The sequence below is a fragment of the Mycteria americana genome, chromosome 11, assembly GCF_035582795.1.
Source record: "Mycteria americana isolate JAX WOST 10 ecotype Jacksonville Zoo and Gardens chromosome 11, USCA_MyAme_1.0, whole genome shotgun sequence".
NCBI classification, from domain to species: domain Eukaryota; kingdom Metazoa; phylum Chordata; class Aves; order Ciconiiformes; family Ciconiidae; genus Mycteria; species Mycteria americana.
In genome coordinates this window covers 12,473,174-12,489,456 of record NC_134375.1, presented here as the reverse complement: position 1 = coordinate 12,489,456, position 16,283 = coordinate 12,473,174, and the positions used below count along the sequence as shown (strand labels likewise).

The 16,283-nt window shown below is 42.8% G+C and overlaps 1 protein-coding gene across 1 annotated transcript in view; it reads left to right on the top strand.

Annotated features, from left to right (window-relative positions):
• Nucleotides 1-16,283, top strand: part of LOC142415610 (contactin-4) — a 194,443-nt gene that overhangs the window by 111,796 nt on the left and 66,364 nt on the right. Inside the window, exons 7-9 of the mRNA XM_075514156.1 lie at nucleotides 4,377-4,479; nucleotides 5,117-5,301; nucleotides 15,234-15,370. Of these exons, the coding sequence (XP_075370271.1) occupies nucleotides 4,377-4,479; nucleotides 5,117-5,301; nucleotides 15,234-15,370 (425 nt within the window). The remainder of the gene's footprint in view (nucleotides 1-4,376; nucleotides 4,480-5,116; nucleotides 5,302-15,233; nucleotides 15,371-16,283) is intronic.

Here is a 16,283-nt window from a genome sequence, read left to right as displayed (position 1 = left end):
TTACTTGAATGTAATCATCCTAGAAAAACAGCTTTTCAACATGTTTTTTTTCAAGCGCTGCTTGCTTTACAATACCAGGCTGTTGAGCTGTAATCGGTAAAGGGAAGAGATACAGGTGTAGGGGATGAAATCAGATCCTGTAGGCAGATTGCTTTCCCCACCTGTGCCTTTTGTGCTTCTCTTTTGCTTGTTTTCAGCTGCGAGGCTCCGGAGTTATAGATGTCCTGATGTTTGCAGCTACTTTTTGTAACCAGCGGTACATGCTCTTGGTGACAGAAATCGAGTTCCTTCCCTGTTGCTGTGCTGTGGAAGCAGAAGGTGCCTCTTATCCCATTAGTTACCCTCAGACAGCTTTTCCTCCTTGGAGAGATAAATATCATAGAAAGTTACGGGATGGCGGTAGGAACAGACCGTGCTGAGGCAGCTGTCGCGGTCACTGAGAGCTCAAGCTCTCTGCTTCTATGGACAGAGGTTATCTGGGAATGATAAATACAGTGTACAAAGTACAGTGCCTGCTGGGAAAAGGGTATTTTTCCTCTGTCCCTCTTAAAAATTCCCTCCCACAAATGCATGCCATCACCCCCTATTTAAATAGTTTCATGTAGCTGTGTGGATTTCTGGCGGCAAGGATGCTTGCAGTGCAGGTGGATAAAAGATTTGAATACAATATTATGTAAGTGCAGCAAAACTGCACATTTATGGTTTGGGACCTGTCCTCCTAAAATGTGCACCCATATTCCAGCACAGGCGTCCAGGAATGAAGCAGCTCTCCCTTTCACATCATGTAAGTGCTAGTGTATAAAAGGAAAAAATAAAAGATACTATGGTTTTCTAGATTTCCCAAGGTATTGAGGTTTGGTTTTGGCTTGGGTTCTGCAAGGGTGGGAGTTAGTCCTGACACTACCAGCTGGTACCTCCCATTGTGGAGAAAGGGCTCTCTGAGCTATTTTCATGGTGGGAAATATAATAAATAGCTAAATATATATGGCACCGAAGAATAATGGTCCTAAAGCCTGAAGTTAAGGTGTCCGCTAGGATTGTAGCACTTATTGCAGCTCAGAAGAAAAGGGATTTAAATTTGAGTGCCAGACTAGCCTTCTGGCAGCTCGCTGGGGGATATGGACTGGAAGAGAGGAGGAAAGAGAACAAACCTGCAACACTGTCTCCTCCGTTTAATAAAAACATGTCTGTCATCTGGCTGCCCCATCCCCATCGAGGCCACAGTCTCTGCAGCGTGCTGCCCGGAAGGGCAGCGGATACCCAGGGGTGCCATCCCCACCACCGCACCTTTGGGACCCTCTAGGCCATCCTGACCCTGCAGCAAACACCAGCCAAAGCCTGTTAGGAGCACCCAGGGGTTCACAGCCACCGCGCTTGCAGTACTTTACTTCTTCTCTTTAAAATGCACTTCGGATTTTTTACATCAGAATTAAAACAGTAATAGTAGGAAAGAACTGAAATAGTCCTGGAATAAAATTACCATCGGCAGCAGCTGTATGGGCCAATTAAACTTTAACATTTCACAGGTGTTGTCAGGAAATGCATATCATATCCTCAGACAAATTAGCTTGCTTCTGAATTCCTGGGACTTTCATCCAAAAGTACATTTTTAAGCCTTGAAATTGGAAGAAAAATACAAAAGCCTCTGAAATGCAAACACGTAGAGCATCTGATGTGCCATGACACTGGAAGCATTCTCCAAGCTACAAACCCGGTGTCTATTTTAGTCTTTTATTTTATCCCCCATCCCTTCCACCTGCATGGCTAAGTCAGATGTTAAATCGCCCAGGAACAGCAGGAAAAATAAGGACTGTCTGCGTGGAAATGGTCTTGGATTCAGGACAGAGATATCTCAACTGCACTGATGTTTCTCCTATAAAGCGGAGATGGCAGGACTCGCAGCATACCCTATATATATGTGTAGGTAGGTTATAATTGCAGTGGGAGCCTTGTGATTTTTCCAGGTATGAGTCCTGATTTTTAAGTGGTTAGAGTTTGCAGTAATGCTGGTAAAACAGCTGCCCTTGCAGTTGTAAGAGGCAGCAGCGGTTGCCAGAGCTGCAGGGCCATGGGTAACAGTGGCCGGAGCCGATGTCCTGTGGCCCCAGGTAGCCTTCCCATCCCGATCTGGGGTTTTGTCACCCCTGGGATTACAGCTCTCCAGTCCCAGCCCAAGGCAAAGAAACAGGAACAGTAAAAGAAATGAGTGAAGAGAAGGCAAAAAAAGCCATTTTTCCTCCCTCCCATTCCTGTCTCCTGCTCTGTCAGGTGAATAACGTATTAATAATACATTCTGCCTTAATATCCTAAATAGCCCGTTAGTGTCACACAATACTTTACAGCCTGCTTTGCCTAAGGGGACCAAGTTCCTGCTTCAGGAGTGGAGGAGGCACAGAAGAAGGAGCTGTTCTCGTGGATTTTGCTTTTTGAGGACTGGTTTGTAGCTGGCTTGTCAGTGGGCAGGTGGCTCTTCGGGCCGGCTCCCTTTCTCCCGTGTTACTTGGCCACCGCATCGTCTCCCACCCTCCAGCTGGCTGCCAGCGGAGCCGGTGGAGTGGTTTTGGGGGGAGCTGCATTGCCTCTGCTCATGTGCCTGGGCTGTGGTGGGGCTGGGGGTGACTGGTGGCACAGGCACCGAGGAGCTCTTCAACCACCTTGGGAAGGGTGGTGGAAACCATAATTTCTCCAGGTAAGTCTCCAATCTGAAAGCCAGCATCTTCCAAAGTGAGGCAGCCGCCTGATCCGGTCAGGCTTTCGTAGGATGCATATCCTCAAAAGCTCTTCCTCTGCCAAATCTGTGGTCTTCATTGCAGAACGTGGAAATGCTCTTCTGGGAAAAGCTCTCAGTAAGTTCTAGTATCAGCAAATCAGCAAAACTGCTCCCAAGCATTCACACCCAGCCTTGCTCTTGAACACTGCTGGGCAGTAGCTGTTCTTGTCTCGGCTGAAGCTTGCCCAGCAAACGTTTAGCACGGAGTCTGGAGAAATTTAGGCAAGATTGCAAAGATTTGGCAAGTCGCAATCAGGAGAACAGAGAGGATTTTCCACGTTAATTGTAACAGACGCTTCCCAGCCCTTCAGGGCTGCCGTGTTAACATGCAGAGGGCTAAGGAAGTAGCGTGGTCCATAATTCTTATTTGTATAGTATGTAAATGCTGGAGCATTGACACAGACTTGTGAGTTTTCTGCTGTATGTGTTGGCCAGGACATGTCTATGGAGAGAGTATTTGTATTGTTAACAAATGCATTTAATTTTGATGACTGATGTTGTGCAACAGCTACTCTTTATATAATGTAGCAGCAATGATTATGTGCAATTAACGGGTTGGAAGAAAGATGATGTAATCTGCTATTGCACCAGAACAGGTAATATACAGGTCAGCAAGTAAAGGTAGGCTTGGTGTAAGCCTCATACTGAGCATTTTCAGCTTTAAAACTCTAGCTGTGAAACAGTAAAGAAAAAAAGGCTTTTCTTGCATCCTCTTTGCCAAGCAGCAGGACAGGAAGCAGCACTGCAATCACGGGCCCCCATAAGCAGTCCTGACTTACCTGAACATCTCTGCAGATTTGTGCTATCTCATTTCTGTATTACTCGTGCTAACTCATTTCTGTATTTGTGCCTACTGGTGGCATTCATGTGGCCTGATCCAGCACCGCTCCCGCCTCACAGCCCACGTGCTCCTCACCTGCTCCGCGCTTGGCCAACGTCCGGGAAGCACCGGGCAGTTAAGATTTAAACGGCAATCATCAATTAGCTGATAATCACTATTGGTGAAATGATATGTGCCGGTTTTAAGACAGTACAGTGACTAGAAGTGTAGCCATTTATCATGAATATAATGGCCTTTTTATGTGCACAAATTTTTAAACACAGTTTCATAAAGAGGCTGCCACAATACATGATTTACTGGGGCAGTAAAAATAAAGAAATTACCTGAAGAGTATATGTTCTCTGTGCATCTAATTCCTTGAAGTTAATAGAAGCCTTGATTAGCTCCAGTGCTTTTAAAACTTTTCGTAGTGGCTATTTGTTCCGCATTTCATTTTCTAGAAGATGGTGAACCTCCCTTATTATTGCTTTCCTTATTTCACAAGTTACCTGCAAAAATCCTGAATATTCAAAAGCAAAAAGTAACAGAGCCATGAAGAAATTTTAATCTTTGGCAGATGGTGTGGAGCGCTGGTTCAGATTTTCCTCTGGCAGTAAATGGGAAAAGAGCCCACACTACACGGCTGTTAGAAACAGGCCATGTTTAAAATGAATGAATTAATTGGGCAAGTAATGATGTATAGAACAGCTCTGTGCTAGCACGGGAACACTTGCGAATTTATGGCAAAAATTCAACCAAGCCTTAGCATCTATTTTATGTTCACAGGGGTGATGGGAGAGTATGAGCCGAAAATAGAAGTGCAGTTCCCAGAAACGGTTCCATCTGCAAAAGGAACAACGGTGAAACTGGAGTGCTTTGCCTTGGGGAAGTAAGTTTTGATCCATTATTATTATTATTCCTCCGGCTTCTCACTTTCATAATGCTGTGTTGTAGAGTTTGCAGGATTTCCTAACCATTCACTTTCCTCAGCAGGAGTTACTTACTGCCAGCATTCGTAACAGGCAAAGGACTTGGGGAACAGGGGCTTTGCTCACCAAAAATAGGAACCGCCAAGGAAGACAGAAGATGTAACTTATTTTGTAAAGATGTGTTTGTGCATCTCCTGTTTTGAGGTCTCATGCAACACTTAAAACACACCTGTTGTTTCTAGAGTAAACACTGGCAACACTTCCAAAATCAAAATGTGGGACTGGTAGGAAAATGGATGTATTGTCACAGCAGAACCCCAGATTCAACTTTGTCAAAACAGCATTTTAATAATATAGAGTCTCCTGCTTTTAAGACTATGTGAGCAATACACCATTGTTATACATATGTAGATTTATATTATATATAAGCCACCCGTAATAAAATTGCTCCAGATCCTGTGCTAGAGTCTTCAGGCTGACCATGTCTTCATCATCCTCAAACATGAAACAGTGTTAAACTGATCAGACAAGTGCTTATCAGGACAAGACCCATAGCTTTTTCTGTGAGTCTTATTTTGCTTTATTTTTCTTATTTAGCCCCGTTCCTACGATTAGCTGGAGGAGAGCGGATGGGAAACAGATACCCAGAAAAGCCAGGAGACACAGATCAAGTGGACTTCTTGAAATCCCAAATTTTCAGCAAGAAGATGCTGGGCTCTATGAGTGTGTAGCTGAAAATGTGAGAGGCAAAAACGTGGCACGAGGACAACTGACATTTTATGGTAAGCAGACTGCCTGCTTTCAGGGGGTTTTATTGTATCAAGTGCAATATGCAGTAAATATTTTGAGAAGGTCATTTTGGGGGGTATTTTTAAAATTACTTTCTTTTACAAACAGCCCATCTCAAAAAGGGTGTAATTTGAAATAAAACCTGTCTGAATGGTGCATATTAATTGAGAATCAGAGCAGTTGGAACAAAAGCACTTCGCTGGAAGGACATTGGCATGGTAACATGCAGAAAACACTTGCAAACGGCTCATTTGCCTTCTTGTGGCTGTGAGGGTAAAGCACATATTCTGGTGGAGCATCGTTGTGGTTACAACTCGGGATTTATTATGTATGTGTTGCCCCAGCTTGTATTAATAAATGTTAATTGCTTATAACTAATTAAGGACTGCTTTCAAGAGGGGTCACTGGTTGCACAGCCTGGAAAGTTGGGATTTAACCCTGTCAGAGCCGGCAGATTCGTCTTCACCCAAAGACTTTCTACATCTCCTCTTCTTACACTGAAATCAGAGCCATTGATCCAGGCACAATAAAAAACTTCAGCTTCATAGGCCTTTTGTGTTAAGTAGAAGATGCATTAGTACCTCTAATGCTGATACAAGTGTCTGCCCACCCCCAAATTTCTGCTGGAAACAGCCCTGTCTTGCAAAGCAAATTAAATGCTTCTAGGAGGTGAACCAAGCTTGCCAGGGGAAAGCTTTACCTGTTCGGAGTTGCTGTGGATTTACCCGCATAGAGGTGAACGAAAGTCACAGAGAGGGATTTTAGAGGTACGAGTGGGCTGTTGGTTTGGAACTTACTTTCTGTGTGGTATTTTTTGGAGGGGAGAAGGCTGCAGGTTACATACCCCGCACACAGGCGTGCAGGGACCTCCCCACCATCATAAAAATCTTTGTTTTGTTGCTGCTCTGTTATCATCCTAAGGAGCATAATAGAGTGTCGTTCTTTATCGAACACATGGAGAGAAATTCAGTGTTTTCTCCCCCAAATACTCCTGAGGGCCCAACTTCTGTCAGCAGGGAAGATTGGGTTGAACTCCAGAGATGAGAAGAATGTTTTTGATTTGTAGTAAATTTGCCGCAGAAAAAGAGTTTGGGAACTAACCCTCCTGGCAAAACTGGATTGAATTTGGTGAGTAATGTAATTTTTTTTTTTTTTTAAGGCATATATAGGGATGTTTTAAAATTGGAAATATTTCTAAAAGACATTTCATTTAGAAATCAGAACTTTTGGGGCTTCCATTTCAAATGAACGCTTCTCCTTTTAAAATTTAGTAAAATATAAAATGAGAAAACATTACAAAGGAGTGAAATAGCAAGAACAAAGTGAAATCTTTCATGTTAAGGAAAGAATCTGGGGTTGATTCAAACTGGTTTTTCATTTTTTTAATTAAAAGATTTGAAGATTTCTTTTTCTGTTCATCAAACAATGCATGTTTCTCCTGATTTTTCCCATGTGGGCAGTAAATGAAAAGACTCATCGGTTGTACAGTTTTGCTCAACCCACGGCCAAACCTGCCTTCCTTGCAAAGCAGTGAATCGAGCCTTTGGTATACTCCCACCATAGCATATATTAAGTTACCTAATTGCGGTAATGAATTTACCAGTCTGGATCCCATTCCTGGAGGACTGCAGATCCTACACAAAAGCTGCCACCATGGCTAGTGCTGGTTTTCACACTCAAGATGGCATTTCAGCAAAGCAGCTCAAGATTTTATGGGAAGAGGAGTGTCCTCCTCTCTCTCTGTGATGCTGGGAACTATCTTTACATCCACTTTTCTTCATGTGAGCAGAGGAGTTCCTTATGGAGAGGTGTTAGCCTGCCTCCTCTGCTGGTTACTGGTTTTAAAGATAATTGACTAAAATATCATCCTTGTTGTCTTGAGGATGATGAGTTACTAGCTTATAAGTATTCAGTTTTCAAGGATAGCTTGTGTTTTGGCAGCCATTTAGTACTGAAAACGGATGTCTTAAAAAAAAATTGCTTTCTGTAAGCTAGGCTCTGGAGTTTCACGTGGCAAGCGAAATTTTTTTAGGGAAAGTAACTTACTGTAAACATTATATACGAATAGCTGAAACTGAACGGAAGTCATTTTCCTTAATCATTTTTCTTTTTAAAGCGGAGAAGTGTTATGTCGTTATTGAAATACAACTGTAATGTTGGCAGAGCTTTTCAGGTTGCTTTTGGCAGGTTGGGGCTGGCGCCCAGAGAAGGGAACGCTCCAGAGGATGCGATACGGGCGGTCAGATGTGCCGCCTGCGCGCGATGACGTGCTCTGTAACGATGCGTGCCCTGGAGATTGCAATCTGGCTCTAACGGCGTGACTCCTTTAAACCCAGTTATCTGCCTCTCTGCATAGTATAAAATAAAAGAAAGAAGAAAAAGAAAATGAAATTCAAATTTGCCTGCTCACTGTAGATAACCCAGTGTTGCCTCTGTTGTCAGGTTCTTTCAGTGCTCCTAGAAGTTGTCAGGGAAGGTTGACTTTTGCTGTATTTCATTCTTGTATCAATGTTTATTTTTTCCTCTGTTAGCATATCAGTGACACTGAAGTTGTTTGACATTCTCATTGCAGCAGGAAAGGTTAATTAAACGTGCAAGATCTGTTCTTCCTCCATTTTCTGTGCTTTGAGCTCCTGCAACAGGCTGTTTTTATTGCTCTCCAAAAGCATTTGTTCTGAGTGCTATATGTCCTACTTGATAGATAGACCTACACAATAGAAAACATGTTAATGTTAATGCAATTACAGTGACTTATACCTCTTTCCTTGACTATTATAACTCTGAATGACATACCACTTGTTTTCTTGCCGTACATCTCTTGTTCTGTCTGCCGTTCCTAACCAGATACCACGTACCTCAAATTGGCTCCTGAGAACTAGCAAATTAAAACTGCAGAATCTCTTTTTTTCCACCCTCATTTAGCAGCCATAAATGCACGTCGCACTGTGTTCCTGACTTTGCAGCTTGTTCCCCGCAGACCTTGTGCCTATGTGAGTGTGCCTATGTGCCAGGCCAGGTCAATCCCTGTGGCCGAGGCAGGTGAGGTCCCCAGCGGGAGCCGGCGTCGGCACGGCCGGAGCACATCACTGCCACGGCGCTGGCTGCACTGACGCCTCTGCTTCAAGTGCCTGCTTCTCCATTGAACTCGGCAGCAAGGGTCCGCCACGCCGTCATCTGTGTCTTTTGATCCGCAGCATTTCGGAAGCACTCCCATTGACCTGATTCTATTTTTAATCTGGCTGCTCATAAATTTTAAATTTGATAAGCCTCCATGAGGCTAAGATTTATATCCGGAGCAAAAAGCAATGCCAACAATTTTTTTTTTTTGGCAGAAGTACAGTAAACAGATTACCTTAGCTACCTAATTTAAAAAGAAATTGCCTTTTCGTTCATAAAACGAGCATCAAGGAGATGCTTATTTATTATCATCACGGATGTTGTTCCATTCATGTTAAGTTTAGATGCCATTTCGGTCAGATCGTCCTTTGTCAGACAGACAGTTGCAACCCAAAGGTTGTCGTGAGCAGAGGACAAGAGGCAACGGTCAGATGCACAAGCACAATGAACTCCTAAGGCGTTGTTGTGGCTGCTCATCCCTGTGCTCAAAGCCTTTCCCACAATGGACAAGAGCCTCGCGCCCCTCTACAGCTCCACTAATGTGCCTTGGCTGGGTTCTCCCTCCTGGCCATCGTCAAAGGTCTCTGTACCACCACACCAGCATATTGCTCTCCTGGACTTCTTAAAAATATGAGTGTATTGTTTTATGCAAAGTGTGAAATAAGATGGTTGTGCCAGTGCTTACTCCTTGGGCTCCACTTCAGCATGCATTTCAGCTTTCCTATATTGGCTCTGTCTGATGAGACAATACAACATCTTGATATCCCCCACCCCAACGACACGTATAATCTGAGTAACAGAAAACAGGAACAACAGCCATCAGTCAAAGTGATCCAAATATAAGCACATCCAATGGGGCTGGTAGCGACAGCAGTAGGAAAGCAGCACCGGGGGAGGCTGCTCCGCCACGCAGGCAGGGCTGCTAGGCTGGGACCAGGCACCCCAGTACAGGCAGGGGTGCTTGGGGCTGAGGAGCTGCACCACCACTGGGAACGGTTGTCTGCCAGAATTATGACCAAAACCATGCAATTTGGAATTGCGCTTTCTAGTTGGATCAACGCTGTCTTACATGGCCTGGAAAAGAGGGAAAATATCCCGGTACCAAACTGGCTCAGTTTCAGCCGGCATTGATGCGGGTGCTGACGTGGCATCGCCTGTGTTGCTCCGGGGTCCTCCAGCATCTCTCTTGCCTGAGCTCATCAGCTCCCTGCCCAGCACCTTGCTGGCAAGCCAAGGCGAGGAGGAAAAAATTGCAGTTAAAATGGTTTCTAAAAGTGTCAGCGCAGCAGCATCCGCATTAGCAGAGAGACAGACTTATTTGTAACTAATTACAGTACTTTGCAGCATTTTGTAAGATATTCAGCAGAAGCCATTTAATTGGCTGGACTGCTTTTCAGATGAAATACTTCTCAAATCAAAGTCCCACCAGGAATTTATGTGGCTCCTTAATTTTGCAGTGAAAAGAGTCCCCCTTTCATCGGTGGGCCCGTGTTTTATTTGTGCAAAAGCTACTTTATGCCGCTCTGTAAAACAACCTCAAATGTAAACCATATTATGCTCTTCATTATGGTTAGAGGTCTAAAAAGAAAATTTGCATAAGTGAAAATCAGGCAGTTGTATGTCTCTACTCCATTTAGGTCCCAGATCACAAATAATTCACTGAAAATTCAAAGCCACTTGAAATAAAATGAGTTTCTGGACTGATAAAAATAAAAATAAAAAAAAAATCACATAAATAGGACAAGTATATATTATTAATTATAATTGACATGCCTCAGTAGAAAACCCAGTTTGCTACCTGTTACACAGATACATTGCCAATTGATTTCTCACCTTCAAGCATCTATGTGTTCATTTTATTTAAAGTTCTCAAATCCTGTGTTGTTTCAGAATATTGTGCCAATTTAACTTTTGGTTAACCACCACTTAAAGACTTGGCAGCAGCCAAATCCATCCTTCCAGAAAGGGGCGGTTGGCCGTGGGAGCAATCGTTGCAGTGCCCAGTCTCGGTTGGTTACACTCGCCCTGGGGAAAATCACTGCTCGGCGGGAGGATGTCTTGACTCCTGCCAGTGGAATATGTATTTTCTCAGACTTTAGTGCAGGCGGGAGTAACCCTGAGTTTTGAATAATTTGCTGCCCAAGGGAAGTCTTGCATCCAGAACAAGTTTCTGCACAGAGAACAGGCATGTTTCTCCTCCACTTTTCCTTTTCCAAGGGATTGCTGGAAACCTGCTTATAGAGAAATCATTTTTTAGGAGATTCAGCAAAAGTGCTCAAATTATTATCGTTTTGGCTTGGAAAAATAGCTCTCTAGCAGGAGAAGCAAAAATACAAATAGGTATGAGAAATGAAGTGTGAAGGCTATTCATAGAGCACCCCACACCTCCTTTACTCCCCTGGGTAGCCTCAGTCTAGAGAATCAGGGATAAAAAATAGCTAAATCCCAGAGGACTGGTCTTTATGAACGTGCCTGTAACACCTACAGTGATTTGGTGCCCAGCGTAACTGGGGAGAAAGTCATGTAATGGTGCAGAATAGCTTATGGAACAGGAGGTAAATAAGAGGTAGGGACAATTTAAGTATTTTTACCAGCTAGGTTAACTCCTTCAAATTTTCCTCTGTTTCTTTTCCTCTGATGTTTAATATTTTGGTCCCAAGCAGAACTCCCAGGTTGGTTCATTATGGGCAGTCTTCTAGAGAGGCAGAAAGGAGACATCCTGCCCAGGTGGCAGTATCTGGTGAACTTTGCAAAGACGCAGACAAACGGAGATCGTTTAGGTGCAACGTTCAAGCAAATGACTTTGGTGGAGGATTTGCACAGCTTTGAGAGTTGTATAGATTTCAAATAGTCCTTAATTGGCAGTAGAGGTCAGGAGGAAGAGATTAAGAGGAGGAAAGGAAGAGAAGAGGAAAAGTGATAACTCGAAGTCTGGTTTCACATTCCTGTGATCATTGGGAAAGATAACAAATTAGGGACATACGGGTTTTGTTTACAGAAGCTATATCCCCATTTGGACCAAGATGACGCGTGCACTTGTCTGCACAAACCTTATACACTGGATGCATTCTTTATTTTTAATTACTCATGTATTTTTCCCATCTGTTTTTCTTACTTCTTATGCTTGGCTTTCTGGTCTTTAGACTTTTCTGATCCTGGGCTCAGTCTCAATCTCCTTAGAATAGATATAGTAATGGACAAGTCATTCAGCCTTTCATCTGCCATTAATGATGAATTGCACAGCCTGCACTAGGTCATCAGCTGCTATAAATTGGCTTAGGAACACTGAAATCAATATATACCGACCGAGAATTGGATTCTGTATATGTATTAGTACCTCATTTGCTTTAGTCTTTTTGGTTGTTTTGAACTCACAGACGATTGCAAAGTCCTACAGATTTATTTCTGGTTTATTTCTCACATTGCTCCTATAATACTTTGGTTTTGTTACTCATTTCTGATGCGATGCATCATCACCAGCTGTGTCCTTTCATTTTCAAATGCCTTTTAGGACATGATTTCTGGTCCAGCTTTCCAGTGCCTACTTTTGCCTTTCAGTTTATTACAATGAAGGACAGACTCATTCTGGATTTTTTTGGTCTTAGAGAAGTAGGAGTATATTTGGGCATACTTTCCTAATCACCTGGTTGAAAATGCCCCACTTTGCGTTGGAGAAGACTGGAAGGTAATCAAAGGTAAACAGGTTTTTTTCTAACTGCTGCCATAATTTTTCTCCTGTCCCCCTGAGTACAAATTCCAGACAGCTCTCATCACCTAGGAGAGGAATATTTTTCATTAAAGCTATCCTTACGTAAGAGTCATGCTTATATTTCTAAGCTTTCTCTTCCACTTTATAGATTTAGCATGTGAATTTTTCTTGCGACTCAGATGAATTCTTAATCAGCTTCCGTGTAATCTTTTTCTTTAGTACCAGATTTTTCCTCCGCAATGTTTCCAAGGCCAGTAATATCTAAGTACTCCAAATAGGGCCAAAATATTTCCAGACCCATCATATGAAAGAATTAGTCTTTGGTCAGCACCACTGAAATGATCCGAAGGACTTTTTCTAGAACACGACTACCAGTCACAAATTAAACCTTGTCATTATCTCAAATAATGTTGCTATACCAGAAAATGTTGTAGCATGGAGCTGGTTTCATATCCTTATTTGAATTATTTTAATTATCGTGCTTGAAATCTTGTGTCACATTACCATGTCCTGGTGTGATCCCCAATGGGAGGCTGTCAGATTTCATTATATTATGGCGACTCTCATTTGGTGGCTCAAACATATTTGCTGCATGAACCAACCCTTGTGTATTACTCAAGATTAAGTCAAGAGCGTGCCTGTTATTCTCTGAAATGAACTGTTGAAAGGAGAGGTTGACCTAATTGGAAAAGTCTCCCAAAGAGCAGCAGAGAACGAAGCTCCTATGAAACAAAGGACTCCTCCGGTTTTCACTGCGATTTATTTTTTGACCTATTATGCTCATTCTGTAGTTGTCTGCATCATAAATGGCTTTAGGATAGACAGCTTAACCAGTTAAAATGACTGGAGGGGGTGAAGAGTGGCACGCGGTGCAAGGCTGTGGCTCGCGGGTGCTGCACTAAAGAGTGAAATGAGTAGCGGGGGTGGCAGCTCCCAGCGCTTCCAGCACCACACATTTAAACCTCAGCACCGTTGCTTAGAGCAGGAGTTGAGATGTGCAACCTGCAAAGTACAGCAGAAAGACTGGACAGGTAAAGTCTTTTGCTGGGTTGGGTGAGCATTTTCCTTGTTTGGGGAGTCTGCCTGAAATAAGGATAAATACTGAATTTTCTTTCCTCCTCACATGAGAGCTATCTTTCTTTTTACATAGCATACATTTATGTGTTATAGAACCCACCTTACCTTTCATGGGTTTTCTTGTTTTACAGGTTACTTTCCGTTGTTTTGTCTGAATGTTTTTTGTTTACATGTGGGAAATCAGTAAAACGTTCAGTACTGCAAAAAAGGCAAATGGATCTGTTTGGTTTTATAGAGCTCCTTTTATGGTATCATAAGACTCTCTTCAAAATTATGAGTTGGATACTGTTAGAATAGTAAATATGTAAATTCATGAGTAATTTGCAAATGTCCTTGAGCCGCTGAACCCATTGCAGTTGCGCAGGGTGTCTCAGTTCGATGGAATTGTTCAAGTTCTTACTCCAGATGACAGAATTGACTTTTGTCTTCCTACATTTAAAAGCTTTCCCTTTCATATCTCTTTAGATACAGATAATAAGCAAGCTTAAAATATTACGGGGGCAGGAGGGGCAGTCAGAGAAGTAAACACTGCTTGCCTCTCCTTTTCAGCTACTTCTTTTGCTTCTGCATTGTCATTACGTTCAGTTCGCCTTTCTTCTTTTTTTGCAAGTCCCTTGGAGTTAAGATGCTGTGCAAAATTTCTTCAGCTTTCTTCTGTACTTTGTAGGCACCGTGAGAAGTGTGCAGTGTGGTAGGTGTGGGATTAAGCACACATCTGTCACAGCCTGAACACAGTTTTAAAAGGCACTCAGCTCTCTGAGTGTGTATATCCAGCATCACATCATGGTAGACATACCAATATTTTGGGTATAATCATGCCAACTGTATGTTGAACTTACCATTTTGATATGATATTTTTTAATTTATCCTTTCAGACCTTTTTCTGGCCCCTGTCCCTGTCCAAAGGAGATATATAAAGTTGTTACCTGTCTTAGAGTAATCTTAATTTTTTTTTATCTGATTACATGGGAAAAAGTATTAACCAGGTTCTTGGAGACCTCTGCTGGTAATATCTTCCTACTAAGTCTCTCAGATTTTCTTGTGTCAAAATAGGGCAAATGACCCTTAAAAAAATCTGGACTCACTCTCTTTTTTAACGGGACTTTCTGAAAAGTATTGTAGGTATATCTGGACAGATAGGGTTTATGAACGTAACATAAGAAAGTCAGAGGTTTTGTATGGTCTCCAAAAATACGTGGCAGTTTTAGCAGAATTTAATTTGTATGTGGAGTCTGGCTAAACTTAAGCTGTATTTAAAAAAAAGGCAATAAACAACAAACTCTGATAAAAATATGTGAAACACAACTAAAAATATAATCTCATAAGTGTCTGAAAACTGCCAGTGCTAGTTTTCACCAAATTCTAGCAAAATATATCTCCTATATCTGCTTTTGGACTTTCTAGGGTTGTTCAGTGTCATTAATGCAATTATTGAGTCCAAAGATTTTTCATACACATGGAACATCTTCCTGTGGCAGTACTTGTAGATATGGCCCTAATCTAAGAAAAGACCAAGAATTTGGACCTGAAGTAGTGCCTATAACCATGCAGGCCTAAATTACTGGAATAACCTTAATTTCAATGCAGAGGTACTTCTAAATTACAAGTTTTGAAGTTGGATGCTAAATTTTAGAGCTTTGAAACCTAAGCCATATAGATCCTGAAGAAGAAAATGTCTCTATTTGAAGGACCAGGGGTCTAACAGCGCCATTTATTCCACTGGGACAGCACATGACTTGTTGCTTTGGTTTTGTACAATGATCAGGATTTCTGAAACAACTCTTTTTCATTACGTGTTTTTATTAAAAATAAAACAAAAACAGGTTCTGATCTTGCACGTGCCACCTTCAGAAAGCAGAACTGGACTCAGGGAAAAAAAATAATCTTTAGCAATTATTAAGCATGTTATTAAATCCAACTCTTAAATGTGCTGATAAAGAAAGAAATGGCCATTTGCTTGCACCTAGAGAGCACGCTGTTGGTTACAGACACAAGGCTTTAGTCATTACTTCTGCATTGCAGCTCAGCCCAACTGGATTCAGAAAATCAGCGATGCACACGCAGCCATAGAGGAAAGCGTCATCTGGGAATGCCGAGCAAGCGGGAGACCGAAGCCCTCGTACCGCTGGCTGAAGGACGGGGAGCCGCTGCTGCCCCAGGTAGGCACTGCTGGAGCCCTTCACCGGGGAGGAGGGTCACAGGCTCTGCAAGTGCTTTCACGCTCCACCAGCTTTCTCATCTCTGCCTGTTTTATTACTTTTGGAATGGAGATAGAAAGGACAGCGGTGCTCTGAAATCCCCCCTCTGGGTAGGCAATTCCTTGCAACGCCTGGTGGGCACCTCTGTCCGGCTTCAGGAGAGCTGCTGTTAGTGACAAGTGGGACACACGACAGCTCTGCGTTCAGAGGTCCTCCCTGAAGTGAAGGATCCATGATAGAAACCTAAGGGTGGAGAGACCCTTGTGAAGAAGAGGGAATGGCTGAATGGGACTGTGGAGCCTGCAGCCAGAAAATGATCGCCCCGGATTAATTTTTTTTTTTAGTTCATGATATTCAGGTGAACTTCAGCTGCTAATGAAAGCTTAGCATTTCTGCTGGTCTTTAATGGTGTTCCCACTCCTCCTGCCGAGCTCTGTGCCTGTGCAGGCGACCAGGAGCGTGCCCTGCCATTGCCAGGGACACGAAGAGCTGCCTAAAGAAGGGTGATGCGCAGGAGCTGGGGAAATGCACCCCCTCCCACCGCCCTGTCTGCCCAGCCTCTCGCTGGCGGGTCATCGCTCAGTCCCATGATCCCCCCCATTATAATCACAAACTAAAACAAGTCACCAAAGCATCCGTTTCACAGTAAGCCAGCATTTTCTTCCCTTCACTTATTGTGAAAGAATATGGCAGCCCAGATTTGATCAAACCCTGATAAAGATTGCACAAACATTAAATTTCTGCCCTACGGCCAAGTAGAAAGCAAATAGCTCTTTATATTACTATTTTTTTAGATGGTGAAACTCCTGGGGAGGGAGGGAACACTTTGCTGTACTTATTAAAATTGATAACACGAGCTCCATATCCTTAGGCT